General features: G+C 47.7%; 1 protein-coding gene across 3 annotated transcripts in view; it reads right to left on the reverse strand.

Moving 5' to 3' along the window:
- Positions 1-7,116: 7,116 nt before the first annotated feature.
- Rab3d (RAB3D, member RAS oncogene family) overlaps positions 7,117-13,505 on the reverse strand; it is a 12,051-nt gene continuing 5,662 nt past the window's right edge. For all 3 annotated transcript variants that reach the window (XM_021171831.2, XM_029481562.1, XM_029481560.1), the window contains exon 5: positions 7,117-10,295. In XM_021171831.2, coding sequence (XP_021027490.1) covers positions 10,108-10,295 — 188 coding nt within the window. In that variant the 3' untranslated portion in view covers positions 7,117-10,107. The remainder of the gene's footprint in view (positions 10,296-13,505) is intronic.

Here is a 13,505-nt window from a genome sequence, read left to right on the forward strand (position 1 = left end):
TTCACATGCTCACATACAGGAAAGAAAGTAATTTTTTGAAAAAGAAAATGTGATCAAAACCCAACTATGGTGGAATACACCAGTAATCCTAGGATTCGGGAGGGGAGGCTGGAAAATCACGAGTTTGACAGCTTGGGTTACAAGACTCTATCTAAAAAACAAAATCAGTCTGGCGTAGTGGCCTTTTCCGGAGGCGGAAGACAAGCAGATCTCTTGAGTTCTAAGGACCGCCTGGACTACATAGTAAATTTCAGAACAGCCTGGACACACAGTGAGACCCTGCCTAAAATAATAAAATAACGGATCTAACACAGGAAAACACATCTTTCCACAGCTGTAACCGCAGAGCTGAAGACTAGGGCTGAGAACAGTGGTTCCAAGATTTTCCTCTCGGTACATGCTTCTCCCATTCATGCTTCCATTTTGTAACCATTACCGGAAGTTAGCGAACACTGCCTTCTATTGGCACAGCTTTATAGGAAGTCATTGTATGGGATTCTGGGAAATGTAGTCCTTGAGCGGGGCAAAGCGCCAGGCTTTGATTCAGATGGAGGGTTAGTCTAAGTATTAGCCAAAAGTTTCAGCGTACAGAGCTGCCTCTTCTCTGCCTCTTTCCTTCCTAGCTTCAGAGCAATGACCACGGATGAGGGCCACATCACTATTTTCCGGGGGTCCGACGCCCTCTTTTGACCCTGGCTGCACTCATGGTGCACATATATACAATCAGACAAAACACTCATACACATAAAAACAAATCTGTAAAATAACTTTAAAAATATTTGTGTGGGGAGGCGGGCACTGTGAGAACCTGCGGGAATCCCACTTTGTGGGTCTCAGGGGTTGAACTCAGCTCATCGGGCTTGGCAGCAAAGCGCCTTTATCCTCGGAGCCACCTTGGTAGCTCCATCCAGCTTGTTTTTGCTTTGGATATCCCTCCCCGCAGCTGCCGGGAATTCTTGCTACCTTTACTGCTGTTCACCAAGCCGGGCTGACAAAATCTGGCAAAGGGCAGGCCACAGTCCACCTGGCTGCTGGGGACTGAGTCTCCTCTTTTATTTCTCTGGGGCACTCTCTGCTCTTTGGGGGAGGAATTGATAATAAAATACTAGCCAAACGCTATCTGTCCCTTTGTCTTTCTTGGTTTTGGTTTTGCATTCCTGGTGATGATAGGAACTTGAAACAGCTAAGAGTAATAGTGTGTGTGGGTCTAGGTTTTGTAATAATGAAATACCTGAGGGTGGGTGCTTTTAAAAGATTGATCTAATTCAGGCAGGGAGTCACAGTGCTTCCTTGTGACCAACTCCTGGTGTGTCAGAATGCCCCTCTGTGGTTAAACATCTTTAAAGTTACATTGAGGCCACTCCTCCTGTGGCAAAACAAAGGCACCAGGCACTCTCCCTTTCTCCCTCTGTGCTCACCAACAAAGGTTTTCTGTCTTCAAAAGGCCTGGCGTCTTTACAGCATCACTTGCAGTCTGTCAAGGTAGGTTTGGTTGGTTGGTTGGTTGATTCGGTTTGGGTTTTTTGTTTTGTTTTTATTACTGTTGTTTGATTTTGGTTGTTGTTGTTGTTTTGCCTGTTTGTTTGTTTGGTTTGAGACAGGCTACTGTGTAGCCCAGGCTGTCCTCAAACTCACAGACATCCACCTGACTCTGCCTCCCAGGTTCAACACCAGGCCGGGCACTCACTTGGTTCTGACATCCTCTCACTTTTATGGGGAATATATTCTACAGAAGGAAATATCAAAAAGGAGATCCAATCCAACTGATTTCAGAGTGAAATCAAGTTGTCACCTTGTCCCAGGACTACGTCACTCACCTCACAATTGTTTGTAAAAACATAATCTTCTTGTAGTTATTTCTTGGTAGTGTGTAGAGTGTGATAGAGTACCTTGATTGTAAAAACAGAATTCCCATGAGCTTACAGCTGGCCTTGCTCAACCATTACCAGTCAGCTCAGAGAGAAATATCTTCTGAGACAGCCTGTCTCACCTAGAGCAAACAATCTCAGGAAGGAGAGACCACAGGCCAGCACACAGCCCCTCACCCACCTCTTAATGAGTTCCCAGCCAGCTTTCCCCACTTGCAGGACCTCCATCCATCCTGCGAGAGAATGCCTAGCCCTCTGTCTTTCCATGTTTGAAATAAAGTCTCATCCTTGAGGTCAGATTTGGTCCCTTTCCTGCCTTTTGTCTCTTTACTCTCCCTGTTCCCATCCCCCTGCCCCCCCCCCCAACTAACAAAGTGCAAAGCTGCAAGGCAGGGGAGGGGGCACAAACCCAGTGGGTTCTGGGTTTGGGGATTTATTTATTCACTTTGCTTATGGGTGTTTGCCTGAATGTATGTCTGTGCACTGTGTCTATGCCTGGTATCCATGGAAGTCAGAAGAGGGCATCACATCCCCTGGGACTGGAGTTACTGGTGGTTGTGAACCACCTTGTGGATGCTGGGAATCAAAGTCAGGCCCTCTGCAAGAGTAGCCAGTGCTCTTAACCACAGAGCCACCTCTCCATCCCCTTGTGGTGTGGATTTTAGAATTTTTAAGGGCTGCAAGAGTGAGACCCTGCCCCAATGGAATGTTAGGTCAGCACACAGGCCAGAGGTTCTTAACAAGGCCTTTTCTCTAAACAAAACTGCTAGTTTAGCTTTCTGCCTCACTAAAGGTAACCCTAGACTCATTTAGGAACCAGATCAGTGCTAAGAGCTCCCAAAACACATTTGGCATCTTTGGCCTCTGTCAAGGATGAAGTTGCAGTTGTAGGGCAGCCACCAGAGAAGACTGCAAAGTGGGTCTAAGCAGGTGGAAGTCTTTACTAGCTGGCCAGGGACTACACTGGGTGTTCAGGATCCTCGTGTAGCCACGAACCTTTTCCAGGGTGAGCTTTTAAACATAAAACCATATTCTGGTTGCTATACTTCAGTTAACAAGAACAGTTAACCAGAAGCAGAACTACGGAAGCCCAAAGGCAAGGGTTTGTACATTTAGAGACTTTTCCAGAATTCTGGGCTTTGATGGTTGGGTCTGTGTTTTTGTTTTGGCAGGTGGTGCTGTCCATGTGCTGAGTTTTATGGCCTGAGCGGTGCTTCCATCATGAAGTCAGTTACATTGCCAAGAGTCCCAAGGACATTTCTGGCTTTTAGACAAGGAAGAAACTGGTCACTTTTCTTTGGAATCTTTTGTTGTTGGTGGTGGTTTTTCGAGACAGGGTTTCTCTGTATAGCCCTGGCTGTCCTGGAACTCACTCTGTAGACCAGGCTGGCCTCAAACTCAAATCTGTCTGCCTCTACCTACCAAGTGTTGGGATTAAAGGCATGTGCCACCACTGCCTGGCATTTCTTTGGGAATCTTTTTACCCTAAACTGCCTAGCCAGCTTCTATTTCCTTTTCTACCATCCCTCTTTCCTCTGAAAAGCTAACCCTAAATACCAGTATGGAATTGGAGCGATATCCAATTTGTTTTGTTCAGGATGATTTTTGGGTGTTCAGTGAAACAGTTTTGGGGTCCTCTTCCAGAGGGTCTTTTAGATAGACCAAGTTTCAGATGTAGGGAGGAAAGTAAGCTCTTAGTGTCTGGAAAGTACTTTAAAATGTTCAAATCAAATTCCATTAGAGATTTTATTAACAGTGTGAGATTAAAGGTGTAGGCACCATGGCCGGCACAAGACCACTTTAATAAAAGACAGCTGGACAGCAACCGCATGCATAAGATAATGCACCAAATTACTATCATCTGTGTGCACACTGCTAACATCTGTGTGCACAGTGCCAAACAAGGCTTTGAAAGTTCCTAGGTAAATCTTATAGAAACCACAAGACAGTCTTTTTCAGTACATAGAGATCTACCATAACTATGCTTTTGGTTTTGAATGAGTGTGGGGAGCAGATACAAAGGAGCAACAGACACAGCCAAGCAGCATCAAACTGATGTGTACAACATCCATCAAACTGATGCGTACAACATCCATCAGAACTCAGCTAAGGAAGCTCTGTGAGTTTGATCAATCCAGAGCCAAGTCTTGGGAAAGCACAGAACTCAAAGAGAGCTAAAACAAAACAAAACAAAACAAAACAATAGATGACCAGGTGCTGCCAGACGGCAGCTATGCCATCTGGGGGCAAAGAGGAATCCATCCGGTTGTAGGGAGGCTGAAGATGTGGGCTGTGCTGGATCTCAGCGCCTGATCTTTCTGCCTGGAATCTGTGAGCCCGTTTTTCTCTAAGATGCATGCATGGGCCTCCTTCACTCCACCTTTGCTGACCACTCTTGAGCCCACCCCAGAGTGTCCTGAGAACCAAAGGGTTTTCATTTCTAGTTCTTGTGACACAAACACACGGGAAAAGAACATTCTCCTGACAGCGAGTCTCCTGTCCAGTGTCAATCAATCACTGGAGTGTCAGTTACTGTCCAGTGTCAATCAATCACTGGAGTGTCAGTTACTGTCCAGTGTCAATCACTGGAGTGTCAGTTACTGTCCAGTGTCAACCAATCACTGGAGTATCAGTTACTGTCCAGTGTCAATCACTGGAGTGTCAGTTACTGGCTTGACCTTTGTGGTTTGCTCAGCCTGCCTCCTTTTCATTCTTTCCTTCCTTCCTTTTTTCCTTTCTTTTCTCTTCTTTTCTTTTTCTTTTTTTGAGACGGGATTTTTCTGTGTAGCCCTGGCTGTCCTGAAACTTGCTCTATAGACCAGGCTGGCCTCGAACTCAGAGATCCTCTTGTCCCTCCCTCTCCAGTGCTGAGCAAAGGTGGGCACCAGCACAGCCCAGTTCCAACTGGTTCACAGAGCTTCCTTAGCTGAGTTCTGATGGATGTTGTATGCATCAGTTTGATGCTGCTTAGCTGTGTTTGTTGCTCTAAAGAGACTTAAAAGTGGTCCCGGCCATGTGCCTCCAACATTAGCTAGGTATGGAAGGAAGCCTCCCAAGTCTAACCGTTCAAAGTGTCAGCTTAACCAAGATGGTGGTGAAGTTGGATGACATACACCGTCTTTTTTATGGTGACATCAACAAAACACGTAGTCAGTTTCTGCTCATGAGCTCAGCTCCATGGTGAAGTGAGTCCAGTCTTTGTCAGGGAATAAGTGTCTGTAGGATCCACATATAATACAGATTAAATGTGGGCAGTTTCACACAAACAAACAAAAAAATAAACAAACAAACAAACCCACCTTAGATCGGGCAGTATGGATATAGAGGACAAGGTACTTATGGCTTAGGTAGGTAGGCCCAAAATAGCAAAGGAACAGAAGAAGAAATTCCATGGTTTCAAACCAAAAAGTTGAGTCCATATGGCTTAGCACAAACTGTAACTGTGGACAGGAAGCATTGTGCTCTGGATCTTGTCTATTATTATTATTATTATTATTATTATTATTATATCTAAGTACACTGTAGCTGTCTTCAGATGCACCAGAAGAGGTTGTCGGATCTCATTATGGATGGTTGTGAGTCATCATGTGGTTGCTGGAATTTGAACTCAGGACCCTCGGAAGAGCAGTCAGTGCTCTTAACCGCTGAGCCATCTCTCCAGACCCTGGACCTTGTTTTAACCTCACCCCAGTCCCCAGGCACATGATGTTGCTTGGTGTCATTTTGTCCCATTCAAGCATGGTGTGTGCTGAGATCAGAAGGATCTGTAACTTTCCATGTGGCTGGAATTTAAGACCTTGAAGCAGAAGCTGAAACAGAGGCCATAGAGGGATGCTGCTTACTGGCTTGCTCCTCATGGCTTGCTCAGCCTGCTTCCTTGCTTGCTTTTTCCCTTTCTTTTCCCATTTTTTTTTTTTTGAGACAGGGTTTTTCTGTGTAGCCCTGGTTGTCTAGGAACTCACTCTGTAGACCAGGCTGACCTCAAACTCAGAAATCCACCTGCCTCTGCCTCACAAGTGCTGGGATCAAAGTCAAGCACCACCACTGCCTGGCACACTTATTCTTTTTTTGTTATTGTTGTTGTTGAATATGCATTTCATTTTGTGTATGAATGTCTTGCCTGCATGTATGATGTGTGTGCACCATGTCTGGCCTGCATGTATGATGTGTGTGCACCATGTCTTGCCTGCATGTATGTGTGTATGTGCACCATGTACATGATTGATGCCTCTGGAGATGGGAAGAAACAGAACTGGAGCTATGGATGGTTGTAGTCACCATGTAGGTGCTAGGAAGTGATCATGGGTCTTCTCCAAGAGCAATCAATGTTCTTCACTGCTACACCATCTCTCCAGATGTGCACTTGCTGTGCTTGCAGAGGGCCGGAGTCAATTCCTAGCACTCACATGTCACCTTACAACCATCCGTGACTCCCGATCGACAGTAGCTGGATGGCCTCTTCTGACTTTTGTGGGCATCAGGCATGCAAGTGACACACATAAATACATGTAAGCAAAGCAATCATAAACATAAACATCTTTGAAAAGGTGTTTATACATTTATCTTTGAGGGCGGGTCGGGCAAATGTACCACAACATATATGTAGAGGTCAGAGGTGTCCTGGCTAGTTTGATGTCAACTTGACACAAGTTAGACTCATCTGTAAGGAGGGAACCTCAATTGAGACCATGCCTCCATAAGATCAGGTAATAGGCGGGCCTGTAGAGCATTTTCTTAATGACGGGGAAGGGCCTAGCTCACTGTGGGTGGGGCCATCCCTCAGCTGTGGACCTGGATTCTAAAAAAAAGCAGGCTGAGCAAGCCATGAGGAGCAAGCCAGTAAGCAGCACCACTCCATGGCCTCTGCATCAGCTCCCCCTCCAAGTTCCTGCCCTTTTTGAGTTCCTGTCCTGACTTCTTTCAGTGATGGACTACAATATGGAGGTGTAAGCCAAATAAGCCCTTTCCTCTTCACCTTTTTGATCTTGGTGTTTTATTGAAGCAATAGAAACCCTAAGACAGGAGGACAACTTGTAGAAATCTGACTTCTACTTCTGTGGGTTCCAGGGATCAAACTTGGGTCAGCAGACTTGGAGGCAAATACCCACTGAGCTGTCTTCACAACTGAAACTTTCTAGAGCTAAGGCAGTGGCGGGGGCCTAAGTAGAGACAACCCCAACCTGCTGAAAACCTGCTGAAGACTCTGCACCACAAACAACAGTGAGCTTTGCTGTGAAGTTAAGCAATATGCAATGCACAGGCATGGCAGCTTCCTTTATTATACACGTTTTTCCTGGACTGGAGAACAGGGAGAATAGGCAGCGCCAGGCCAGAGGTGATTCAGTGTTGCTTCAGAATTGCTATCGTGGAGCCAGGAGCAGAATCAGCACGTGGAAACAGAGACCAGGATGGGGCCAAGGCCCAGTTGGTAGAATGTTTGCCTAGCATGCAGGAAGTCCTGGGCTCCATCCCTAGCACTGCATCAGAGTATGGTGGTGCGACCTATAATTGCACCATGTAGCAGGCAAGAATGTCAGCCGGACATAATGATGTATGCCTCTAATTCCAGCACTAGGAGGCACAGGCAGGTGGATCTTTGTGAGTTCAGGGCCAGCCTGGTCTACAGCATGAGACCCATAAATAAGAATAAGAAAAACCAAAGCCATGGCCACTCCTCCCTGGGAGGACAGGGGGATAAGGCTCCAGAGGCTGGCTACTCCCGAGTCTCCTGCAGAGAAGCATTCCCCATGCCCTGTGCGTGGCTTCTGTTTATAAACCCAGCAGGCTCCTGCCCCTCTCGGCCATCTGCACAGACGGCAGCTCCTGTTCACTTAGTGACCCCTCACCCATCCTCTGTAAAACCTAATGGAAGAATCAAAAGGTTCAATCACCTTTCATCAGAAGAAACAACAAGGTTTCCACATTATTCAGTTTCACAGTTTTTTTTTTTTTTTTTGTCTGACATTGACTGTGCACACACCCTTGCTCACCGTGGAGGGGAGATGGTGGCTTAAAGGGCTCATTTCTCTTCTTCTACCTCATGGATCCCGAGGTCTAACTCAGGTCAACAGGCTTGGTGGCAAGTGTCTTCAGATGAGCCATACCACCAAGCCAAATCCCCAGTTGTAAGAAAACCACAAGGTGGTTTCCTCTGTGGGTATTCAGAATAGAACTGAAGGAGCCTCTTCTAGCAACAGGAAGCCGAGACTAAGTCCAAGATAAAATGTCAGGACCGGCCTTAGCCAACTACAGGCAGGATCTCCACGACTCTGCTTGGGAATGACCTGACTGGTCCATGGAGTCTTTGACAGGCCTTCCTCCCGCCCCCGCCCCCTGTGTCAGCCTCTTAGAGCTCCAGGGTAGCCTCAAACTTCCTAGGTGGTACTCAAAGACGACTCCAAACTTCTGATCCTCCTGCCTCTACTAGAATGACGACATCCCTGGAGCACGTGCCGAGTTTGTGAAGTGCTGGGTCTTCAAGCCAGGACCCTGTGCGTAACAGTAGGCAAATGCTAGCGAGAGAGCTAGTTCTAGGTTCCTTCCAGACTAGCTGCATCACTCTCTCTTGCTCTCTCTCTCCTTCTGTTTTTCAAAACAGGTTTTCTCTGCGTAGCCCTGGCTGTCCTGGAACTTGCTCTGTAGACCAGGCTGGTCTCGAACTCAGAGATCCACCTGCCTCTGCCTCCAGAATGCTGGGATCAAAATTTTTCACCACCACAACAGCCTGCAGGTTGCTGAATCTGAAGAACATAATTTTTTTACCATTTTGACTATTTAATGATAAAGCAACATTTTTAAAAATTGAGTCTTTCCTCTAAGTGTTCAGATGCCTTCACTCTGCTTGTCCAATCTGTACAAAGACAGCCACTGGCAGGGCTAGAAATACATCTGAACCAGGCACTGTAGGTCATACACAGTCTGGGAGGGTGCTGAGCTCAGGAAGGCTGCAGAAGTGATTCTGGCTGTGGGGGCTGAAGGAGTACACTCCACCCCCCATACAGAGTCAGGGGCGTGTGGCACAGAGCGTCTGTCACCTGGACCATGAAATGTCAGATAGTGTTTAGGGGAGTCTGGTCAGTGAATAGAAATAGAACCCAGGATCCTAGGGGCTACGTCCCAAGCTTTGTAGAGAAAGCAGTCACAACTCACAGCCCATCCGTAATTCATAGGAAGGACTCTTGCTCCCATGATGGACAAACAGAAACACTGGGTTGCCCACTAGTGCCTTCTCCCCAGTCCTTCCCCACAACCCCAGTGTCCCTGGGCAACTGATGTTGGCCATGATGCTGACACTGGGTCTACACAAGAGTCCTCATGTGGAGAAGCCCAAATCCTGTCATAAGAAACTGACCAGCAAGGGCACACCCTCTGTGGGCTGCTTTCTCCACTTCCGTTTCTACACAGGATGTAAGGTTTGTAAAGCTCTTGCTTAAGCCACCACCAGGCAGACAGATGGGAGCCTGGGCAGGCAGCCTCAGTTCCCTGGCTCTGAGGTGAACTGACAGAAAGCTGGACTGCTAGGGTGGGCGATTCTCTGCCCCATGTGACAGGTCCTGGAATACTCCAAAATTTAATTCTGGGAGCAGATTAACCCACACTGAGTGGATAGACTCACGGGAAGCTTGGGAGGCACTTTGGAGAGTTCCCGGTGCCAGGGGTGGCTCCGACTCTGTCCCTTCTCTAACCAGAAAAGAGGCTTTCCCTTCCAGGAGATGCCAGGGAGGCAGAGGATGGAGACTGCAGCCCTGCCTGTGTCCTTGGCTAGCAGTCAGTTCACAGGCAGGTTTCAAGGCCAAACTGGTGGACCTGAGATAGAGAGGCTGCCAGGACTAAGTTGGACAGCGACCCAGGCCAGGTGACAACTTCAGCCAGTGATATGAAGAGTAGACCTGGGAAATGGTTCTAAGGCAGAAGGCATGAACATCCCCTCTCTCACTCAGGGAAGGCAATGCCGCCACAGCTACCTCCATCAAAATGCTGTAGGAAGCAGCAAGCACCTGCATGGGTACCCCAACCCCTCAGACAATACTGAGCAGAGCCCGGGGTGTGTGGGCTCTAACCAGGACTGTCTGAGCATTCTGACATGGAGAGAAGGGGACATGAACTTGTGCAAGAGGAGTGGGAAGTGGCCCAGAGGCAAGGGTGCCCTGAGCTGAGAGACAGTCCCCATAGCTCACACCTTGGCTGCTGTCCTTGAAGAGGCAAGAAGGGACAGGTGTGGAGAGGTAAGGGGCTGAACCTAACAGCTGCAGCTGCTCGGCTGTGGGGGTGGGGTATCCCCAAGGGCTGGGCCTTTTCCATTGCTGCCTGGGCTGGAGCTGGGTTCCAGGGATTCATTCATCTTGTCACAGATGATGTCAACCAGGCGCTCGAACACCTGCTTCACATTGATATTCTCCTTGGCGCTGGCCTCAAAGAACTCAAAACCTGGATGGGAAGAAGGCGGGGACAGTTTCGACGGTCATGTGAGTCCCAAAGGACTGGGCCTAGAAAGTGGAGTTGTTCAAACCTGTACTCTGAGCTCACTCCTGCCTGATCTGCTATGGGTGGGTGTGTGCACATGTGTGTGTGTGCACGTGTGTGATATGCGGATGCATGTGTATGTGGATGCATGTGTGTAGATGCACATATGTGTGTGGGGTGCATGTGTGTGTATGCACATGTGTATGTGGGTACACATGTGTGTGTTTGCACGTGTGTGTGTGTATGCACTTGTGTATGTGGGGTGCACATGTGTGCATGAGTGTGTTGTCCCTCAGCTGCCATCACCATTTTTCTGAGACAGGGTCTCTCAGCGGCTTAAAACATCAAGCAGGCTTGGCTGGCCACCCATAAGCACCTTGGGATGACACGTGCATATGGCCATGCCTGATTGTTTGAATGTAGATCCTTCCCAGCCTCTGTCAATCATTTTAAAGTTCTGAGACAAAATTTCACCGTGAGCAATGTTGAAAGAGTTCACAGAACCTCCAAGTCAGCAATCCTCCTGTCTCAGCTGTCAGAGTGCAGTGATTACAGGCTACACCATGCCCAGCTAAGTGTCTTCAGAAGACAGACAGACAGCTCAGTTGTAAAGGTATTTGTTATTAAGTCTGATGATTTGAGTTTAATCCCCCAAATTTACAAGACCTCCACAGGTGTGTGTGTGTGTGTGTGTGGGCACACACATGTATGGGGCATGTGTCACCGAAAGACACTAAATAAATAATGGGGCTTGAGAGATGATGGATCAGCCATTAAGAGCACTGGGTGTTCTTCTAGGGGGCCTTGGTTCAACTCCCAGCACCTGCATGGTACCTCACAACTATCTGTAACTCTAGTTCCAGGGTGCCTGACTCTAAAGTACAGGACGCACTAATATAGATGCAGGCAAGGCACCCACCCATGTATATTTAAAAAAGAGAAGCCAGGCAGCAGTGTTACACACCTTTAATCCCAGCATTCAGGAGGCAAAGGCAGGTGGATCTCTGTGAGAGCAAGGCCAGCCCTGTCTACAGAGGGAGTTCTAGGCCAGCCAGGGCTACACAATAAACATTGTCTCTAAACCCCTGGGGGGTGTGGGGAGATAAAACCGGTAACTTAGAGCAGTGTTATGGGGCTACTGGAGATGATGCCCAGATGGTAAAGTGCCTCCTTGCAAGAATGAGGCCTGGGTTCAGATCCCCAGTACCTCTCCTCTCCACTGTTGTAAAAGCTGGGTGTGGTAGAATATGCTTGCAATACGGTGCTTTGGGATTGGAGGCTGATGGATTCCTGGATCTTGCTGGATCTAAATTTGCCTAACCTACTTGTGGAGTTCTAGGTAAGTGGTCTCAAAGAAAGGGTGGATGTTCCCTAAAAATGACACCTGATGTCCTCTGCCCTCTACTTGTATGCACGTGCACATACAAATCTAATAACCTTAGGGCATAGTGCACACCCATAATTCCTGCAGCATAGAGGTCAAACATGGAGACTTCTGATGTCACAGTCAGCCTGAGCTACAAAGTTAGACCTGCTATCAAAAGCAAATCTAAAAATGGAGCATGTAACATGCATTTGATTTGAGCTCCAGAATTAGGATCAACAAGGAGACAACTCAACCCACAAAAGCACTTGCCTGAGTTCAAGCCCTGGCACACACTGGGAAGGCAAAACCTGCTGTGATAGTTTGTATATCCTTGGACCAGGGAGTGGCACCATCTGAAGGTGTGGCCTTGTTGGAATAGGTGTGACCTGGTTGGAATGGGTGTGTCACTGTGGGTGTGGGTATAAGATCCTCACCCTAGNTGCCTGGAAGTCAGTCTTCCACTAGCAGCCTTTGGATGAAGACATAGAACTCTCAGCTCCTCCTGTGCCATGCCTGCCTGGATACTGCCATGCTCCCTCTTTGATAATGGACTGAACCTCTAAGCCGGTAAGCCAGCCCCAAATAAATGTTGTTTTTTATAAGACTTGCCTTGGTCATGGTGTCTGTTCACAGCAGTAAAACCCTAACTAAGACACCTGCTCCTGAAGCTGTCCTCTGACCTCCACACACACACTGCGGTGCACACTAATAATAGATAATTTTTTAAGGGACATAACAAATTAAATTAGTAAATTCTCTCTCTCTCTCTCTCTGTGTATGTGTGTGTGTAGCACAATGGTGCATGCTTGTAATCCCAGCACTCATAAGGCTGAGACAGGAGAATGCTGAAAGCTCAGGCCAGCCTGGGCTATACAGAGGCCATTTCTCACCCCCCAGCTCAGAAAGGACATAATGGGAAGCTGGAGCTGGAGGGAAGATGCTTAGCATGAGAAAGGCCGTCTGATTTCTAGAGTTGAGAGTAATCCTGATTAGGTGAGTGTATGATTTCCACCTCATGGTCATCTCTGCTGCTCGGATGGACCAGCCGAAGGAGGACGTGACTCTTCCTGTAACTCTTGGTCCCTGGTATAAAGCATGGATGGAGAAGACATTGGGGTATTGTTCAGGGCAGGATTGGAAACCAGGGCAAGACAGGGAGCCGGCTCTGGGGGATTCTAGACAGAGGCTCTCTCTACCACTGAGCCATGCCCCCAGCCCTCACTGCGTGGTTCTGGGCAGGTGTTCTATTAAGCTCCAGCCCTGAGTAAGTGCTCGGGAGCCACTCACTGAGTGACTGAATGGTGAATATTATGGGGTGCATGAACTCAGCTTTACATGCCTGGTGAAATCTGTGCTGCTCTACTATCTCCTCAGGGAAATTTGGTGTTTTATTATCAATGTGCCAACCTCCCCTCACATATCCGAATTCTTCATATTACTTTTGTTTGTTGGACTTCTCTTTTTGTTATGGTTTTGTTTGGTTGGTTTTTGGGTTTGGGGGGGGGGTTAGAGACAGGTTTTCTCTGTATAGCCCTGGCTGTCCTGGAACTCACTTTGTAGACCAGGCTGGCCCAAACTCAGAAATCCGCTTGCCTCTGCCTCCTGAGTGCTGGGATTAAAGGCATGTGCCACCATGTGCCTGGCGTGTTTTTTTTTTTTTTTTTTTTTTTTTTTTTTTTTTTTTTTTTGAAGAGAGTCTCACTATTATAGCTCTGCCAGATCTAGAACTTGCAATGCAGCCCAGGCTGGCCTTGAACGTCTGCCTTCTAAGTGTCTTTTCTTTGGTTCTAACAGGGTCTCATGGAGCC

Source organism: Mus caroli, chromosome 9 (genome assembly GCF_900094665.2).
Source record: "Mus caroli chromosome 9, CAROLI_EIJ_v1.1, whole genome shotgun sequence".
In the NCBI taxonomy this organism is placed as follows: Eukaryota; Metazoa; Chordata; class Mammalia; order Rodentia; family Muridae; genus Mus; species Mus caroli.